The sequence below is a fragment of the Onychostruthus taczanowskii genome, unplaced genomic scaffold, assembly GCF_017590055.1.
Source record: "Onychostruthus taczanowskii isolate IOZ18803 unplaced genomic scaffold, ASM1759005v1 scaffold57, whole genome shotgun sequence".
In the NCBI taxonomy this organism is placed as follows: domain Eukaryota; kingdom Metazoa; phylum Chordata; class Aves; order Passeriformes; family Passeridae; genus Onychostruthus; species Onychostruthus taczanowskii.
The window spans coordinates 3,201,852-3,221,810 of record NW_024503346.1 but is presented as its reverse complement, the minus strand read 5'-3'; the positions used below and the strand labels follow the sequence as shown (position 1 = coordinate 3,221,810).

At 39.5% G+C, this 19,959-nt stretch overlaps 1 protein-coding gene across 1 annotated transcript; it reads right to left on the bottom strand.

Annotated features, from left to right (window-relative positions):
• Positions 1-1,389: 1,389 nt before the first annotated feature.
• On the bottom strand, positions 1,390-19,945 carry RAB22A (RAB22A, member RAS oncogene family). The gene is made up of 7 exons (XM_041417911.1): positions 19,809-19,945; positions 17,900-17,979; positions 15,066-15,147; positions 11,058-11,129; positions 10,823-10,929; positions 8,909-9,018; positions 1,390-7,575 (listed from the first exon to the last, which is right to left on the bottom strand). The coding sequence occupies exons 1-7, from the start codon at positions 19,842-19,844 to the stop codon at positions 7,478-7,480; spliced, it is 585 nt and encodes a 194-aa protein (XP_041273845.1). The 5' UTR covers positions 19,845-19,945; the 3' UTR covers positions 1,390-7,477.
• Positions 19,946-19,959: the final 14 nt, after the last annotated feature.

Genomic DNA, 19,959 nt, shown 5'->3' with positions numbered 1-19,959 from the left:
AAATAATGTGTGTACATTTAATGTTGTGCAGGTCAGATTCACTGAACTGGGTGTGCATGGAGGCCACCTGCAATACCCCATCCCTGCTCCACAGACAGCTCTCACTGGGGACAATTCAGCCACAAGACTAAAAGGTAACTTCTTGCCCACGAGGGTTTTTGATTAACAGGAGAAAATTGGGATGAACACTGCAGGGAAATGCTGGACAGCACCTGAAAGCTTTGTACTGAAACAATTTTGAAAGAACAAGTTTATTTTTTGCAAAACTTCTGCCTTAGAAGCTATGAAAGACTTGATCCAAGTGAAACATTCTCATTGTGTGTGTGAAAATCCAGTGGTTTGCATTTAATTCTCAGATTCCCTATGTAAACACATACAAGTGTCTTTTTCTCTCTATTCCAGCATATTCCTTGTGTCTACCCTTCTTATGCTCTCTCTCCCTGATGCACATTCATGCCATCTTAGACAAACCCATCTGACACTATTCAAAAACAGTTTGTTCACATCTAAGAGCATAACTTCAAAATTGCAGGTAACAAGAAATTTAAATTATTCCAGGTCTCTGTTAAACAAAAGATGACATGGTATGTGTTTCCTGCATAGGAACTGCAGCCACTTGCTTAGTAAAAACTTGTACCCAACCTTTTCATGTGAAACAACAGCTCAGAAACAGGACTTTATGTTTATTTAGCTTTTGAAGGTTGCTATTAACTCAACAGGTTAGATGTGCATCCCAGATTAAAGCAACCAAACCACGTCTTTTAAGCATCATGTAAGACAAGCGAGTTAACTGCAGCCAAATCCATATTTTTGAGGACTACATAAGCACCAGAGCAGTGGTTTAAAAAAAGCAAGCCACCAACCAGCTGGCTGTATTAACAAACAAGAGAAGATCCCTTCCTAGCACAACAGGCCCATGACACTATGCAGATATTAAAAGCACTTTACAGTTTTGATTGACAGAAACCTGGCCTAAGCAGTTGAGCACTGTGCATTTCATGCAGTCGAAGGTAAAAGCAATGTATTAAATAACTTGGCCCTGATAGAATTTGTCAGGCCTTGCCCTGCTTGACAAGCCTGTGTGTGGCCTGCAGTTTCTCAGGCATGGTGCTGCAAAGAAAGGAAGTGTTACACAAAAGCTGCATTCTCTCTGCTGTTTGCCCCCATCCCTTCTTTGCACAGGATCTTCTGCCTTTGTCTGTGTGTACACAGACCAGGGAAAAGCTCCAGTTTCTGAACACCAGTAGTCAGGACTTCTGGAAAACAGCTATTCCAGTCATTTGTACATGTAAACGATTGCTTACATTCCTCTTCTATAATTGTATTGCTATAGAGACTGTTTTTTAAGATGTGGAGAATTTTGGAAGCATTTATGAACAAGCCAGCATATTTATAAACAAAGCTTTTTATTAATAAAATGTTTACACCTTTTTTTTTTGCACAATACATCAGACTGGTAGTGATTTAGCATGTTATTACACTATAAAAGTTTATTATGAATGCTTAGGCTGAAAAGGCTGTTTACATTATGTCAAATCAACATTTCTTTGTTTGCATTCTATGCACTATATGGGAGTGTAACGACTCAAACAAAAAGGAGAGAACAAAAGCCTGGTTTTCCTCATTAGCATCTACAAACCAACAATACAGACAAACCTGTACACGCTCTCAGGACCAGCCCAAGAGAAGACTAAAAAAAGTCTCAAAACATTCAGAAGCTTGGGAATTCATCACTACAATATTTCATCACTAGTAATCTGACTACACTTCATGCAGTGAAGCAATGGGTGGAAATTTGTGCAGTTTACAGTGCTGCAAATGCTCTATAACTTTGAGCGGCTTAAGTTTGTTTTAGTAAGAGATAATAGAAGGCACAGACCTTTCAACCCTTGTAACAGGTTAACCCATCCTACAATGAAAAGGCAGAATGCTGTTATGAGTGACAAGAATTGCTGATACAAAGGTTAACCTTTACACATTTTACAGGCAAACATTTACTACACTGCAAGAGCTCTATGCATATCAGGTTATTTTTGTGTCCTGAACACACAAATGCAGTTTCTCAATCAGAAAAAAACCTTTTTTTTCTTCATAGTCCTCACTGTGGGGGGTACAAGTGGGAAGATTGCCAGGAAGTCTTAAGCATCTTAGCTACAGAAATGCAATCCATTTCTGTGCCTTAAATCAATTAACTCACCATCACAGTGTCAGTGTTGGATACACAATTTCAGAAAGAAGGACAAGAAAGGAAGTTAAAATACAGAAGAGTGGACTAGAGGCTTACAATAACTTGCTCCTCCAGGTGAATGTTCTTTTAGCCTTTGTTATGTGGTAAAATACAGTCGTGGCACAGGTCTCAGCTGCTGTAACAGTTTCATAAGGCTGTGCTAATGAATTACCCTGTAGCTTACAAATATTTGCTGCTGTGACAGATACTTCTAGAACTTTGTGGCAAAATAGACACTACCACCTATCCTTGTCTAAATCCCATAAGGAAACAAAGAACAAATTGCCAAGAAAACATAATGGATTTAATAGGAAATACATACTGTAACATGAGTAAAAGTGAGGCAAGATAGTAGCAGTGAATCTCTCAAGGTGTCAGAGTTACAGAATATTCAAGTGCAACAACTGGATGGAGTATCACACCCACAGTGATGAAGAGCATGACAGAAGAGTGGTCTGTGTCCTTCAACATTGGAAAAAGTTGGTTTGTTCAACAATACGTATGTGAAAACATCAACAGAAGCCAAGCAAAGCAAACGCCAACCTTCTTAAAAGAAAATCTTTACAAAGGTAATTAGCTCCTTAAATAAAATTTATACTTAGTGTTTAAGCAAAAATTTAGGAACATCAATTTGCAGGTTGATGTAACAGGAACAGCAAAATTGTTTCTTCTAAGAAGTCTTTATTCTACACTGAGAAAACTCATCCTACTGCCTCGATTCTTCAGGTAAAATAGGGAGCACCATGTAACTCTCAGCCATTAGAACTTCTCTAAGTATTTCTGAATAGCTCTTCATAGCATGTGCACTCTGACAACACTATGATAAAAATTCAGGGCTGGGTGGGGTGGGAGGAAATGGAGGGGGGAAGGAGGAGAAAGCTGACCCTAGGAACATTTTGACATGTCAGAAGCTCATCAGTATTCTTGGATTTCAGGATAGTTTTATATCCTTGAAAGATTTTTTTATCTGTGACACTTTAGGGATAAAGTCTGGTAATGCTTGTTCAATTTTTTCCAAGTTGTGCATTTCTGATGTAGCTGAGCAAGAAGTGGTTTGCATTGAGACCTCCAGAATATCAGAAGGGATTTTTCAGAAACAACATTAGCGTCAGAAGGCCTAAAATAATTTTAGGGAATTATATTTTGGCACCGGAATTTTTGTAAGATATACAAATATGTATTTTCAAGCATATTCCTTTTGACAAGCTGGAACCATATGACTCAAAGGAAAACTAACATGACTACTTTAATACTAGAACTTGTATTTCCATCTTACATTGGTAATTCACACTATCATCATATTTCTGTAAATCTTCTGCCACCTACCATCACTAGGCTGTGATCTATTACCAAAGATGGGACCTGCACATGAAACATCATCAGTTTTCTATAGGGAATGTTTTGCAGATTTTTAGAGACTTAATTCAAAGTACACAATTCTTCTGCTTTGAGTAACTGACTTGTGATGTACAAACCATCTCATCAGGTGGCTGTACAATGACTTCCTGCTAGAAAAGTTAAGAAAGTTTGTCCTCTTCTCTCAACTATGAACCAAAAAGCCATTTTTAGAGGCTGTAAGGATTCAGGAGAGACACATGAAGCCTTTTTACAAAATGAGCAGGGAGTGTAGAAGTTGAAGCCAGTGAATTATGCAGGTTCTCCTCGTGTTGGAGATGATTTTGCCCTGCTTGTCTGTGGCTATTGCTGCTGAGTGAGGTTCACTCCAGGGTGAGCAGCTCCACTGTTCTGACAGCTTCTGTCCTGTAAATCATCCATTCCTGTGCAGATTGCTGACACAGCTCACCACAAATAGCCTACGCCATCCTTAACACACACTAAAGACTGTTTCACAAGCAAGAAATTCAAACATCACTGCTAAAGCTTCCTTTTCCAACTAGTGATGTGTCATACTGGAACTAAACACTAATGTGAAGGAGTAATTTAACCGCAACAGTGTAACAGAAAAAACCTTGCTGAGGCCAACTTGTAAATAATTCAAGATTTTCGCCATGAATTACTTTTTGATAATTAAAATGAAGCTTTAACCAAGGCTGTAGTTCTCCCTCAACCAGGTTAAAGGATTAGACTTCCAAATCAATAAGTAGGTCCTGGCTCCTCTCCTCTTACTCTCTTCCCAAGCAAGTAAATAATCCTTCTTGAGCAGGCTGGTGGCATTAAATGTAAAGCAACACATCAAAGACTCCAGTCTGCATAAAACATCCCTCTAAACCATTAACTGTCTGATCCTGCAGCACTTAAAGGAAGGGTCTCACTGATGTCAGCAGGATCTGGAGTGCAGAGATCTGTTGGACCTAAAATAAAGTCTTTACCTTCACAGTAACAGCAAAAGTTGTTAGAATTGTCTTAGAACTTTTCAAAGCACCTATAACCATTTTCAGTAGTATGATTACTAAATGCTACTAAATGTCAGTTTCTAAATTTCACCTACTTGGGCACTTGATATACCAGTTTTCAGCATGTATATAAAATATCCTAGAAAACTAACTGCAGCACAGATTGAGAACCTGGCGAGTCAGCTAAGTGACTGTTTCACTAGAGGATCAGATGAAGACACCTTCCAAAACCTGGAGAGCACATTCAGGTTACTCCAAAGCTTAAGAATGAAATATTTATCAAATTTTATTTTTGTTCAATTCTATGACTTTCATGAGAAAGAACTGGTGGTGTTTAGAAGTCATTTTTTTCAGCTAAAAATGCTCTGGATCAATGATATAACATACAACTTGTTACATTTTTACATACATGACATTTTTCCCTTTCAAACATGTTCTGCAGAAATTAATCTGTGCAATATGCTCTGGGATGACCCTGCTTGAGCAGGGAGGTTGAACCAGATTACTCACTGTGGTCCCTTTCAACCTGAACCATTCTGAGATTGTGTAATCCCCTTTGACAGTATCTGAAAGTTGAGTCTCTCTGATGAGCTCCACTCATTAGACAGAAAGACATGGTGGAATAAAACTTTAATCCTGAGCTTTTTTAGCAACTTCTTACCAGGAAGAAAGTTATTAAAAATGTAGCTGGAATGGTTGATAATCTGTACTCCAAACACTCCAATACCCATCTATCTCCAAATAGAGAAGCTATGTTAGGACAAAATATAATCAATTCCAGCAAGCCTAGTGCAAGATCAAAGCAGCTGACCTAACAAATTATTAATACAAAAGAAACCACTTTTCTCCATCAAAAATGAAACAATGAGCATGTGCATCTCATGCAGGGACGATTGCATTCCAGCGTTCAGCAGGGCCACTGATCAATAAACACTTCTCTGGACTCAGAAGAACTTACACCAACTGTCTGTCTTTTTAAATAGGCAAATATTAAGAAGCAGCCTCACTCCAGGGCTGGCAGTTTGGACAATCTGGAACACTGGCTGTTACACTTTTCCTGCAGCAATTCAAGATCAGATCTGCAGGAAGAGTAGGGTGCATACCCATGGAGTTGGATTTCTTGGGCTCTCTAGAAGCATGGAGCCTGTGGGACTGTGGCAAAGAAGGCAGAATTGGCAATGCAGGCACGGTAAGGAAAAGGCATGACAAAAATGTAGTCACCAAATATCATTAAACTCACTGACATGTCCAAAAACCTCAATGTACCAGTTTGCCTGTTCTGCTCAGCTCTCCAAGAATTTTCAGTAACACAAGTGAATCTGAAGTACAAGTCCTTTCATTTCTTACAAATTTTCCTACATTTCCTTCAGAGAAAATACTTGAGATGATAGAAAACCAGATTAAAAAAAAGAATAAGCATCATCATGAGTTCAGTTGGATACTAAAGCTAACCAGCATATTTTAGTACATACTCAAGTCTATCAAGCTCTTTTTCTTCAAAAGTATAAAAGTTTCTCACTAGTGCTGGTAAGAAACAAAAAGTAAAAATAAATAAAATAGCACAAACAGGTATGGTCAACCTATAGTTTAATTGAAAGCCTACTAAAATCCATACAGAATAAGCTAAACACTGATTTGCTAAAAACCCTCACAGATGAAAAACCCCAGGAACCAAGAGGTAACGATCTACATTACCACGTCTTAAGGTTACTTCCTATGTGTATTTTTGTGCCTGAAATAGGAAAGACTGGGTGCACCCCAGATGAAAGCTTGTTCAACAGACAGGCCTTGTGCTGCCCCAACAGGATGTTCTGTTTGCCCTTTCAAATGTCATTGAAAGAGAAAGAATTTCATCTGCCTCTGGATGAACTCACAGTGACAATACCTAAAATGCAGGAAAAAACCCCTGATGGAGATTCCCCAAGAGTTTATCCCTAGGTGTGGAATGGAAGGAGTGTAGATTGTATTATTTTTTACCGTTTTTACATAATTTATAACACTTTAAACATTGGTCTCATAAATATAATATGAACACTTTACACATGCCAAGCAATTAAAAGCTTTCCCCAAAACCTTGTAGGTCTTATCAGAACCACTGGCAGCACATGTTTACAGCATCTCTTTTTAGTCAGCAACCACTTCATTTAGTCAGATCTACAAGTAATTTTCTTCAACCAACATCTTAACATTAAAAAACTTGTAACAACAAAAAGATGCCTATAAGCATAGCAGTCTGCCTTAAAGTGATTACAGTCAGCATGAAAAAGAAGATTGTCTGTGGTTTAAGATCTGTTGCTTGTGTCCCCACCCCCAGTGCAGATCATCCTTAAATAAAAAGTGCAAATGGGATTTGGGGACTGGATGGACTGATTTGCCTACTATTTGTCTTCAGCTGCTTATTCTGTAGCCATCTCACATCAACTGTCCCATCATACTTTGGAGTAGCTACACCAAAATTTAAAATAAGGCTCACTGAAGTAAAGGAAGAAATGACATCTAACTTCCAGACTCCTCCTAACCCAATCTCCCACGAAAGTGCTCATTTCCCTTTTTACAAAAAAACCTCCCAAAACCTTGATTACAAAACTACGAAAACATTTCAGTTCTACCATCCACGCAGTCACCTTCCAATCAAGCAAGGCCAAAGAAGTGATGATGGATTCCCTTTGAATGCAATGCAAGAGACACCGCACGCTGCGGCAGCCGGCAGGCTGCCCTGACCGCTGCAGTCTTTTCTGCGCGCGCACACGTGTCAGATGAGCCGGTCCCTTTTTGGGGGACCCCGGGTGTATGAACACCAGCAGATAAAGATCTAAGACTGATAATATAAACCCAACGTGAACCATTAACTTCCAAGACCACCTACTGTATAAAGTTTGACTTTCTGAGGGGTCAGTCAACAGCAGCTGCGTTTTGTCACCGATGGCTGTCGTCGAAGTTTGAAGCCCTTCCCACTGGATGCGGGGTTGGTGTCAGTGGATGGAATTCTGCGACCTACAGGGAGGCAGGAAAAAGAAATATATAGGAAATGTTATACTTGAAACTAATTCTAAGCATCCGGTGTATGCTCTGTATATAAAAATGTGCCTTCAGTTAGCCACAGGTCACTAGGGATGACATTCCTGCCCAGCAGGATGGCAGCAGCAGTCTGTGTTATGTCTGTAAGAGGGACGGCTGCACAAAAGGACAGCGGAGGCAGTTTGAAGTCAATTTAGCAGCAGCTACACTTCAGATTCATCTAGACCTGGACAGCTAAGCTGTAAAAGCACTTGGAGAATACTTTGCAGGATGCAATACCATCTGGAATAGCTTGAGAACAACCATCTTGACCTGGATTTCCACAGATTACCTGCACTGGGCTTAACAAAAGGGTGCTTGTAGAGAGAGCTGCTTTACTCATCTCATCAGTCTTTAAAATGGACTGTTCCTGGTTGAGCATTCTCTTCTGAGGAAGATTTATGATTTTTTTTCCCCCATAATTTATTCAAGATCAATTTTAGAGAGCAACTATTAAGTCAATAAATCAGGAAGCTAATCTACAGCATATAGTTTTTACATCAGCTTCAATATATTCAGCTGCTTCTATAGACCCTATTTTTTTTCTTAAATCAGATGTTTCTGTAGTTAGTCCTCTTTTCACAAACAGGCTGACACACCTACACATTGGTGCTGCTACTTGACACATATCCTCCAAATAATATTGCATAGAATTCACTTTGGAATACTGTCTGCTTTTTATTCACATATATAAAAAGTATCATTGTTATCCTCACCACAAACAGGACAGAAAAGATTTGCAATTTAATATAAAAAAACCCCAAGGTACTACAAACATAGTTGAGGAAAATCTACATGCAGTAGTTGCTATTCCCCATGCAGTAATCTGGCATTTATGAATTTTTGTATTTTTAAAAATACACTTATTTTAGCCTAAGCACTAAGAGTGAGAACTTAATTCCTTTTCTCAGATGTATGAAGTCTGGATCATCCTGATGCCATTTCCTTCCTCCTCCATAACCTTGGAAGTACTAATTGGAACATTCAATAACAGACATGGTAAGATGACACTGACTTCTGACATGAGTACCTCGCCTGCTATTTATCCAGCAGCATCACAGTAGGCTGAAAACCTCTAGAAGGAATATCTAGAGGTCATTAGGTGACCAGAAATCCATGCAGCTCATTTTGCAGTTTGTAGTCACGTCAGACTGTAATGAATTTAGTATTAAGGCCGTAAATTTTCACCCAAACAGCACAAGAAGTAATATACAAATCAAATTTCTGCTCATTTTTTTTTCAGAAGTGCATTAACTGTTTAAATACTTACTAATTTCTATAAAGAGTTCATTAATGTTTATTGCATTTTTCGCACTTGTCTCTACAAATATTGCATGAATGGAATCTGCATAGTCTTTAGCATCTTTTTCCATGACTTCTCTGGGAAAAAAAAAGAAAACAAAGAAAAATTCATGAATGCAAAAGAACCCCATTACACAAAACCTTAAGGGACAGATTAAGTTTTTAAGTGTCTCCTATAATGAATATTTTACCTGTTTAGCATCACAGTGCTCCCTCATGCTGAAGCTGATGCTCATTCTTTACTCTGTGCTGTCTCCCTGCCTTGAGGCACGAGCACAATCATGAACTACCCAAGGCCTTAATCCATCTGACAACACTGCAGTGATTTTGTCTGGAGTGCTCTAAGCTTGGGTCTGCAATCAATCCTGCTGGTGTGTTATTCACCCCACCAGCTTTATATGTCCTAAGAAAAGCCTAAAGCATTATTTCCAGTCATCCTGGGAATTTTTTATGACTCTTTACAAAACCAAAGAATCTCCCAAAATCACCAGCACAGCATTTACTTTGCATGAATATGTAGCTATACAAAATAAGTATTTTTATATTGAGCACACAGAATTGTACAAGTTATTCTGCACCCCAAAGTAGGCAAGCTGATGATTTTGTATCTTTCCTTAAACAAAATGAAAAATACAAACCCCAGTAACTGTAGGGAGGTCTGGACTTTATGTTGTATCACTTCACATACAATTTCTACAACACACAGGCTACTTTCAGTAATGAAGGACTTTAGGATATCAAGAGCACAGACTTTGAGCAGTGAGTCCAATACTGCCTCTGACTAAAGTGCAAGGAATCTTCCTCATTAGCTTGAAGAGCAATGTTTACACTTATGATGCCAGCTGAGCATGTGAGATGTGAATTCTGTTCCAAATAATTTTACACTCTATTTCCTTCAAAAGACATGCTACTTCTAATCAAAGTTATTAGAGCTCACTAGATGACTTCTAGGTATTAACAATTTGTAAAACCATACTCAGAGCAACCTTTGCAGTAGTTCTTTAAAGATATAACTAGCTGTCTCCTTTGAGACACCAGCTGTGGTGCCTTTCCCAGCAAAACCTAAACCCAAGAAGTTTACACACACCTTCTTTCTGAATTTTGCCTTATTTAACCAGGACATCAATAAAAAAGGCCTTCTTTTGTTTTTAGTACATGCCTTCCTGAAAGTTTGGCTGTTCATAAAGTTTCTCAAGAGCTTTTCCCGCTCCCTGCAACTATTTTGGCCACTGCCAATTCCACCCCAATATTTAAGCAGGGAAGGAAGGCACCTGAACAAGCAAGTCAGAAAAAGCTACACAATGCTTTCCAACAGGCTTGGTGTTTTTCCTAACAAAATGAGGTGCTACAGACTGACAGGGGCACTTCTTGTAAAGTGAGGTAAACAGCTTCTATTACACTATAGTTTCACAGGCAGTTTAGGTTTGTGTAACTTGGCACTGCCACCTGAAAAGGTAATCCTGTCTCCTTGTAAACTGCTCATTCCTTACTCTGCTATCCCCACACCGTTATGCCAGCAAGTGTTCATGGTGTGAGAAACATAAATATACTTGGATCAGGTTTTTTTTTTTTTTTAAGGGTTAGTTTTAATCTGGATCCATTTTACAGCCCAATTTACTGCCCAATCACACGTGTACTCACACCAGCACAGGAGAGGAAGTGGGTGAGACCATCCAAGGGCAGACTAACCACATCTTCTGACAGCAGAAACAGCTCAAACCCCATGTCCTCTGACAGCAGAAATAGCTCAAATCCCTTGTGAAACTACAACACTAGAGCAGAACAGCTTAAATTGTTCTATACCTTTCAGCTGCTCTAAAATCTTAAAATATGTAATGCTAGGGCTTAAGGAAAACCCTCAAAACTGACAGCAGTTATTTACCTGACATCATTAAGATCACACTTATTTCCTGCAATAGCTACAACAATGTTGGGAGGTCCATGCTGGCGAAGCTCTTTAACCCAGTTCTTTAACGTTGAGAAAGTTTCCTAATGTGGAAAAAAAAAAAAAAAGAAAGAAGAAGGAAGGAATTAAGAAATTAAGAGTCAGAACTGGCCCATGACACAGAGAAAAAAACGCAGAAATTGTAATGCTGGGTCAAGATCAAGTTTCTTACCTCTTTTGTGATGTCATACACTATAATGGCTGCTGCTGACCCTCGGTAATACATCGGGGCTAAAGCACGAAACTGGAAGAAAGACAGCAAACATAAACCTGATCTTCCTCTGACCTCCAGAACCTCACTATCACTGGTATTACTATTGATAAAGTGAAAACCAAGATCACAGCAGTGAAAAACTTTCCTTTACAGTCACAACTAGTCTGTGCAGTAGAGCACATAATCTCCCAGGAAGGCATTGTTCTGCTAAGGCCAGGCAATAAATCGTGTGGGGCTCAGCAGCACCTACTGCAAACAGCAGCAAAGCAAACTTGATCTTATTTTGGCTAGATTAGAACCTCTCCCTTAACAGACTGTCTGCACAAACATGCATGTGCTCAGCTTGAAACACCAAACAAGGGCAGAAATGCAGGGAGAAGCAAGGTCAACTTTGACTAAGACAAAAATGTTAAGAAAACTAGCATATATTAATTTTGATCTGAAATGTTCAGATCAGAAGCTACTATCAGCTTCTAGCCCTGTGGATCAGTCATCAGACTTAAATGCTAGAAATGTTGATTTCTTCAGAATGTAACTTATGGCTTTAAGGATTTTGCTTCAGTTTTTCCCTCAAATTTAGAAGCACATTTAAACCAAAAAACTGCAAAAGCCCACAACTATGTGCCCTGTTGGAAGCAGAGCTTTAAGGAACACTCTAGATAAAAGGCTGCTTTCTTGCAATTTTCAGAATTAAATCTACAGCAGGTCTGTTTGCTTTGTAGGGCTGTACCTTTGAGTGGACAGAACCTTATGAATCCAGTGCTAAAAAAGAGCAATAAAGTACACAATCACATTGCATCAAAAATATCAATGAAGCATTCTTAAGAACAGTGGGATATTCTGCCAACTTTAAAAAAGCCAAGACAACTAATCTAGCAACCAGAACTTTCCTTCAAAGTGCAGAGTAAACTGCATGCATTGGTTTCATGTAAGCATTATGATTTAGAGCTTTTGTGCATCTTATTACTCAAGGAAAAAATAATGAATTGGATACAGTTTTTCATAAAGGCTTATTCATTTCTAATAAAATACCAATTTCCTTTTGCTTAGTACAGTTCAACTGAGAGTAATATAATAAATCATAAAAATCTTGCTATAAAGCAGAATTCCAGACCATTTACATTTGGCTCTCAAATTCTGTTTTGAAAATAGGATTTTGAATGCAAAGTTCAGAATATAAAAATATTTAATAGTGGGAAAGGGAAACATGGGCAGGCATTCAGTTCACATTGGGACATAATCCCTCTCTTCCTTGTAAGTACTAAAATATAAAGGGAAACATATTTGGTAAACCACCACTTGGACTGGTTGCAACCTGGCTTTTTGATTATTCCACTATTTACATTGGGAATAAACCAACTTTCACTTGCTGATTTTGTATTACTCTCATTTCCTGTCTGCTAACACTTAGATAGTTTTTTCCACCTAAGAGCAGTCGGCAGATAAAATGTATTAACAAAACAGATGTTACCAGAAACACTGGATTTTCCTTTTGCAATTTTTCCAAAGACCTCAGCTTGCCTCCAGTCTCCAATTTGTGTTTTCACAGAATTATTCATGTAATTATGCATAATGTAACTATGCAGAGAAACTCAAAACTATTAGGTAAGAAAGCAAAAATTCTAATTACTGCAAGTGACCTCCTATCAACTGAGCTCAGTGTAAAAGAAATGAGAGAAGAAATAAGGTCTGTGTGCAGATGAGGTGTGTGAATGACTTGGTGCACATTTCCAGCTCTGGAACAAGGCTATCCAGCCACCCCAAAGCCACTGAGAGCAAGGGGGTGCCCAGGGCAGTACAGCACTATTTGCAGCTGGGCTTTTGAAATGGGAAACAGCACACACTCCTCAAGAAGCCAGGACTGTGAATTCCATGCATTCCACATCATAGCTCAGCAGAGACATTTCAGCTCCAAGAATGGTGTGGACATTTTTAGTATTCCAGATCTATTCCACAGAGGGAATCCCTTCCATAATTCATTGGCAGATACATTGCATGACCACAAAACTGTGCTACAGATTTCAGGGCCAGGCAGGTGTACAGCCCATTTGTGACAGCACTGACAGTGCTGTCCTGCTCTGGAGAAAGAAACCTTTTTGAAGATCCTGAATCATTTCAAAGTAAACACCCCTGCTCACATTTCACTGATTTCCTTGGTTATACTGGGGTCTCCAGTGAGTTCTCTCAAACATGGAATATAAACTTCACAGGTGTCACAGTCCTGGTAAGACACCTTTCCTTTTTTGATTTCAATAAAGATATCAAGCAACTTGTATGGAAGAAAATTAAAGAGGTATCACAGAGAATCCAAAAATAGATCAGGAACATGCTGGTCATGTACAGAGATCCTTCCTCAGATTAGATGTGAAGCCAAATTACAGGATCCTCCCATTGCTTGCACAGTTAAAGTGAACAGGATGGAATGCTAAAATGTAATGGATGTTTCCTGCCAAATAGTGGCAGGCATGTTTATAAAGCTTTTCATTTAAGAGTACCAACCTCTAAAAATTCATACTCTACCTCTCAGAATATCACTTTGCAGCAATAACATTCCAGAATGGGCTATGATGTTCACTTAAGACAAACTATTTACAGCAAATGCTGACTGACTGCTGGGAATTGAAGGGCTCAGGATATTTTTGATAACACAAAATGCTGTTGGACATATTCCTGGGAAACATCCCTGACAACTTCAGTTTGCTTTATATGATGCTGTTGGAAGGAAATAAATTGTCATTCAAAACTGACAGCACTAAATCACAATACAAATACACTTGAGTTACTTCCTAGCTATCAAAGCTATTATCAAGCCAAAAACCTGGCAACTCAGTTCCACCAGGAATCCTAAAGGTCAAGTGCCTGTGGATAGGGATGACTGAGGCTTTATAAAGTGTTTGTTCTGTTTGTTTTTATTAGGAGGGTTGTTTTGTTGGTTTGTTTTTTTGTTTGGGCTGTTTCTCAAGCCAATCCTGAAAAGCAGTACAGCTGTATTTGCCAGTTGTTATCCTAAAGTTATAACCCAACCTTTGTCACAGTTACCTCACATTCTAAATAAACTCATCTAGAGTAAGTGGCAGCTGCCAGTAGTTCACTTGCAGTCAAGAAACAGCAACAATAAGCACTGTTAATACAGCTACTGTAATTTCTACCACTCTTACTAGTAATCCATAAGCAAGCAAGTACCCTAGCAAAGTCTTCCTTTTCAAAATCATGCAAATTAATTAGCTGGGATTTCATCTGATTAGTCATTTTCTTCAAAGCTTTTGTTGCCTCCCCTCAGAACTATGCATGCTGCAGAGATCAAAATCCCAAACTATCAAATTAAAATTTAAATTTCAAAAGAGATTCCTCAACATAGCTTCTAACACCATCAGATTTGATTAGTAAAACTTTACAAAAGAATAAAAGAGCAGTTATCACCTGTAACATTGCTTGAAACTCTTCTTTGGAAAGCCTAAATCTACATCCTACTCACATTTACAACCTAACAGTGAAGCTAACAGAATGTGTTAGCAGTTGTGCATTTTTCCAGAATCAAGGCCTTACTTGTACTATGAAACATGGTAATTCATCTCACTTTGATTCTTGTGTTGCTGCACTGGCTGTGAACATTGCAGTTGAAGGTTTAAAGCTCAGCTAGAAATGGTACTAGAGAGAGCTGCTGGCTTCCCCCTACACCAGCCTTGTTTTCTGTGGAAGGACCATTCCCTTCCAGTGAATCTAAACCCAGACTATTGTTTCATAAACTCCTCTTAGGTAATCTTCCTTACCTTTACACTTAAATAATGACAACAATGAAAAATAAAAACATATGTACAGCAGCCACATCTTGACAGGAACCTGCATAGAAACAAGTGTTCTAATACATGTTTGTAAAACCACATTACTCTGTGTCTTTCAGGGACAGAGTTGAAAGTAACCCAAGCTCTGGCCCAAACTTTCTCCACAGATATTGATTTTACTTACCCGCTCCTGTCCAGCTGTATCCCAAATCAGGAATTTATGCAGCTCATTTTGATACTGTACAGTCTTGGTCATAAATGAGGCTCTGAAAAAAAAAAAAAGACACAGTTCATGCTTTTTGAGAATATAAATTCATCCTCAGAACATTCATTACCACCATGAGCTTTCAAGAAGGTTCACATTCCAATAAAAGTGCTTTCCCTACACATAAACACGCCAATTGATGAATCATTTCAGATATAAAGGCTGAAATTAAGAGAGAATGAAATGTCCTTTCAGAGACTGGCATTCAACTACCAAAACACAACATATTATAGGTTTTGTTTACAAGCTTTGGATAAAAATATATAGGATGTATGACCAAAACAGCCAGAAAGGTCAGCCTTTTAACAACATCCTTCCTCACAGCATCACAGCAATCACTTCATTGCACACTGGAAACTTCCAGGGGGAAAGAGGTCAAATTCTTCCCTTTATTTCTTTTCCTATCTCTGTACTAACATTCAGATAAGTGCTAGTAAATCCATACTTGGGAATAACATAGGAGATGGATATCAGTATTGGTAGGCGTTAACAGGACACAGAAATCAATAGAGTAAATTGCTTGTTGTCTGCACCCTGTACAGCTCCCCAGTTACATATTTTAGTTTGCAGAGGCTCTTGGACTTCCAGAAGACAAAAAAAAGATATCTCCTACTCTCCAGGTTCTTCTCCCCTTGCCCAAATTCTAGATGTTTTACAGTTGCAAAGTACTTTTGTGGCTTATTTGATCTGCTTTAGCTGAATGAGTGTATTACCCATAAGAACATGGATTCAGTGACCTTACTCTTTTACAAGAGGGAGTCCTTTGCTCTATCTCTCACCTCTAGGCACATTTTTCACTGGAAAAACCACACACTGAATTCAAATCCTTGTACAGCTGGAACTATAAGTGACATAACCGCTTTAAGCACATGAGATCCCACACTGTGAACTTGAACACTTCTTGTGTGATTAATTCCTGCCACTTGAAAATACTACAGACTTCCAAACTTGTTCTTCTGCCAGTTTTGACAGGATTGTGAAGTCACTGGAGCTTCTTACAGTACCCCAAACTTGCTGTACAGTCAGACTCAGAGAGCAAGAGTATTTCAGCACAATCAGCCTTGAATACCTGAGCCCAGGACTCTGAACTTGAGTTTATCTTGGGGCTTAAGAACCACTTAATGATGTCCTTGACACTTTTGTAGCAAATGTAACTGCAGGCTTTGGACTTGTTTCAATGCTATAAGAGGACAATTAGCTACATACATGAAAGAAAAGGAAAGGAAGCAGTTACACAATGTTTCAGCTGTTAATCTTCTCCCCATTCCTTAAGCCCCTCAGCATCCTGAGGGGAGAAAAGTTGCAGAATTCTGACAGGGCTCCTGCAGCTGCCCATATCAGAAATTGAGCAATGAACATTGACAACAACAAAGTGTGATTGCTCAGCTGACTCTAAGAGGAATGAAAACAGGACAGGAAACAAGATCATATCTCATGAACTCAAAGACCCAGGGAATAAAGTTGAAACATTCTCAGCTTTACTTTTGCAAGATGCTCAAAGCCCTTCTAATCCTTACTTTGTCCTTTCCACCTACTAGTCTCAATTAGGAACTAAAAGCAAGGTATAAAAAAAAAGTAAAAATTAATTTAAGTTTTTGGACTGTGAATCTTGTTGGAACTTCACACAATCCCTGTATTTGGACAAATTTTGATTCATTTATATAGAAAATTACCAAAATAACCAGTCCTCAGACCATGAATGATTTCCTTAAGGTTGGTAAGAGGTAGATTTTCAGTCTGTCACTTCAAGCAACTATAATGATCTCAGTACTGTTAATAAACCTCTGTTAACAGAAAAATTTAAACAAAACTTCTACAGAACATTTTGCAGTTCAATGTCAGTACTCAAAAAAAGAGGGGGGGGTGTAAAGGAAAAGAGAGAGATCTCTGAAACCCCAATTTTTCAGAAGGACAGGATGAGACACAGCTGATCTTTATCAGCAGGATCTTTTTTGGTCAAAGCTGTAGCAGAGCCTGTGAGACACCTGAGACAGGAAGCTGTACTGACACCCCCACACACCTCTTGGCATCAAGCAAAGGCTGTCCTCCCATAGGCCAAAAATTGGTTCTGATCAAAGCATCCCAAAAGACACTTACTAAGGAAAAAAAAAGACAGCAAAAGAAATAAAAAGATCCAACCACTCCAAGAATTCCTGATGCTTGCCCTTCCTTCTATCCATTCAAAGATTTGAAATCAATAATGTTGCTACTCTGAGGCTCAAATTTCAAATATCCCCCTTACCTATGAGACCAACTGCAAAACCAGTTTAATCAGTTAGATTTGTGTGTGCATTGCATACAGATGTGTAACATTTTAACTAATTAGTGGTGAGACCTACCTGAATTAGTATGTTAACCACCCTCAAAAACCCAGAAGACTTATAGTACTTGAGCCTTAAAAAAAATGAATTAGAAACTGTGGAGCTGCACAACAATTAGAATTTGAAATCTAAGGGTTGTGCACGAGAAAAGCATGCTGCCCCTTTAGCAGCAGCATCTGTAGTGTAATTTATTCACTGTTAGCTTAGATTAACAACACAAAAATGGATCCAGACCTTTCAGAGGAAAATGGAAGCTGCAGGAGTGCTGAGAACACTCCTACGTGTCCTGAGGTAGCTCCCAAGCTTAATTAAGGCTGCTGTTATGTTTATTACCACACTTAACTGCCACACACGAAGAACTCCCAAGTGATCTATTCAGGTAATTTCATTTTATTCTTGCACAAATCACATTTACTTCATTTAGTTTCTTACCCTATTGTTGGGTTGATGTTGGGATCAAAGCTATCTTCAACAAATCTCCACACAATACTTGATTTGCCCACACCAGTGTCCTAAGGAAAGAACAGAAACAATTGAAAGTAGTATTAATTACTACAGACAGATGATTCTTTTTGTCCTCAAATCCTGCAGTACACTGCAGTGAGTAACACATTCCTGCAGAGAATCTCAGAGAAGTTGTGGAATACTTCAGGTATTACATTAATTTAGTAGAAAATGAAAGGTCTGTAACAAGCTACAGTTTTCTAAACAAAATCGTTGATTTTCTTTTTTTGAAGGACCAAAAAAAATCTGTATTCACACTTATTAGTACTCAAACTTTGGGCTTTTTTACAAAGCCATGCACACCTCCCAATGGAACAGCAGTGGGAAAAGCCCACTTTTGGTAAAACATACAGCAGCTGAGTACAGCTTACCAGGATGGAGGACCAGTGGAGTACATGAAGTTATACAAGTGTGACACATGCATTCAACCTCTGACTAATGCTGTCCCACCCTGCTTAATGAAAGACTTGAAATTTCTTCTGTGACACACCTGAAACATGTTACTAATGCAACTCTACAGTGCTAAAAATGGTGAAAGAAGAAACAAACCATGAAAATTCTGCATTGTGTATGTTTGCACCATCGACTCCATGGTTAAAAAGCAAAAGGTCACATTTAGAAGTGAAATTAAACTCTTAGTAGTAAAATGCTTCTCAGTAGAAGCTGGACATTTGAAATTGTATTTTATTTAAGACATGTGAAGACAAACTTTTTGCTTTACATTTCCTGAGTCATTAAAACTTTAAGAAATAAACCCCAGAAGAATTGCTTTACTGAAAGTGAAGTTTGACATCATTCATGCTTTTTTTTCCCCCAAAACTCCTGAATATTGCAGTAATTTGGGTACACTATGTACGATTGTGTTCATCTTGCCAAGCTATTTTCCTCTTCAGAAAAAGCACATTATCACAGCTCTGTATTTTACACTGCAGTCTCATTAATCAGAGCAAATCTTAAAAAAGAGAAACACAGATGTGGTTCCTGGCTCAGGGAATTCAAGGACAAATTTTCCTGGGTGCTTATTCCCCTTTTCTTCCACGACAAAAGGTTTCTCAGGCCAGGTGAACACAAACAGTAGTTATCCCAAATACCTTCATAAGATGAAGGGCACACAAACACATAATCTTCCCCTCTGAAGGGCAAGGTGGCCATTTAGAAGCAGAAAACAACTCTGAACAGAGGGCTTCAGTGCAGGTGGGGACACCTCCACCTGTTCAACGTGGGTCTCTCTGACCAAACCAAGCCAACAAGCAGCTTCATTCCCTTCAATTTTTAAACTTCTACTTCACTTTGCTCCACGTCTCCTCCTTCCACCACCTGCAAGACTTTCCTGCATCTGTTCTTACAATATAAGTTCAGGCCCCTCCCTCTCTCCCACCAATTTGATTTCAGGTGCTTCTATTTATTTTGTGGACTCCAAGCCTGAAAGGGCCTGGGAGGAAAAGGGAAGCGTACACTGGATATTCATGCTTCCTCTGTTATTTTTTAAAAAGGAGAACAGGGCAGAAAAGGAGCGATATTGACCCCTGGCAGACGCCTCCCTCGCGGCGGGGAAGGCGCCTCCGCCCGGTCCCCTCAGAGAGACGGGGCGAGGGCCGGGCAGCGCCCGGGGAGAGCTCCCCACACTCGGCACCTCTCCGGGCTCTGGCAGAGGCTCTCCAGGTTCTGAGAGAAGCTTTCCACCATCACCACAGAGCCTCTCCAGCTTCCGACAGAGGCTCTCCGCCATCACCAGAGGCTTCCCAGAGCTCTGACAAGAGGCTCCCCGCCACCACAGAGCTTCTCCAGCCAGCCCCTCATTCCGCTCCCACCCTCTCTCCCGCCGCCCAGCACTTACCCCCAGAAGGCAAACTTTCAGCTCCCTCAGAGCCATGGCCGGGCAGGCAGCGCCTTCAGCGAGCGCCTGAGACGCGGCCCAGCACGATCATCGCCGTCCCCGCGGCGGCCGCCCCCCGCCCGCCCCAGTTACCCGCACACCGCGCTCCTCC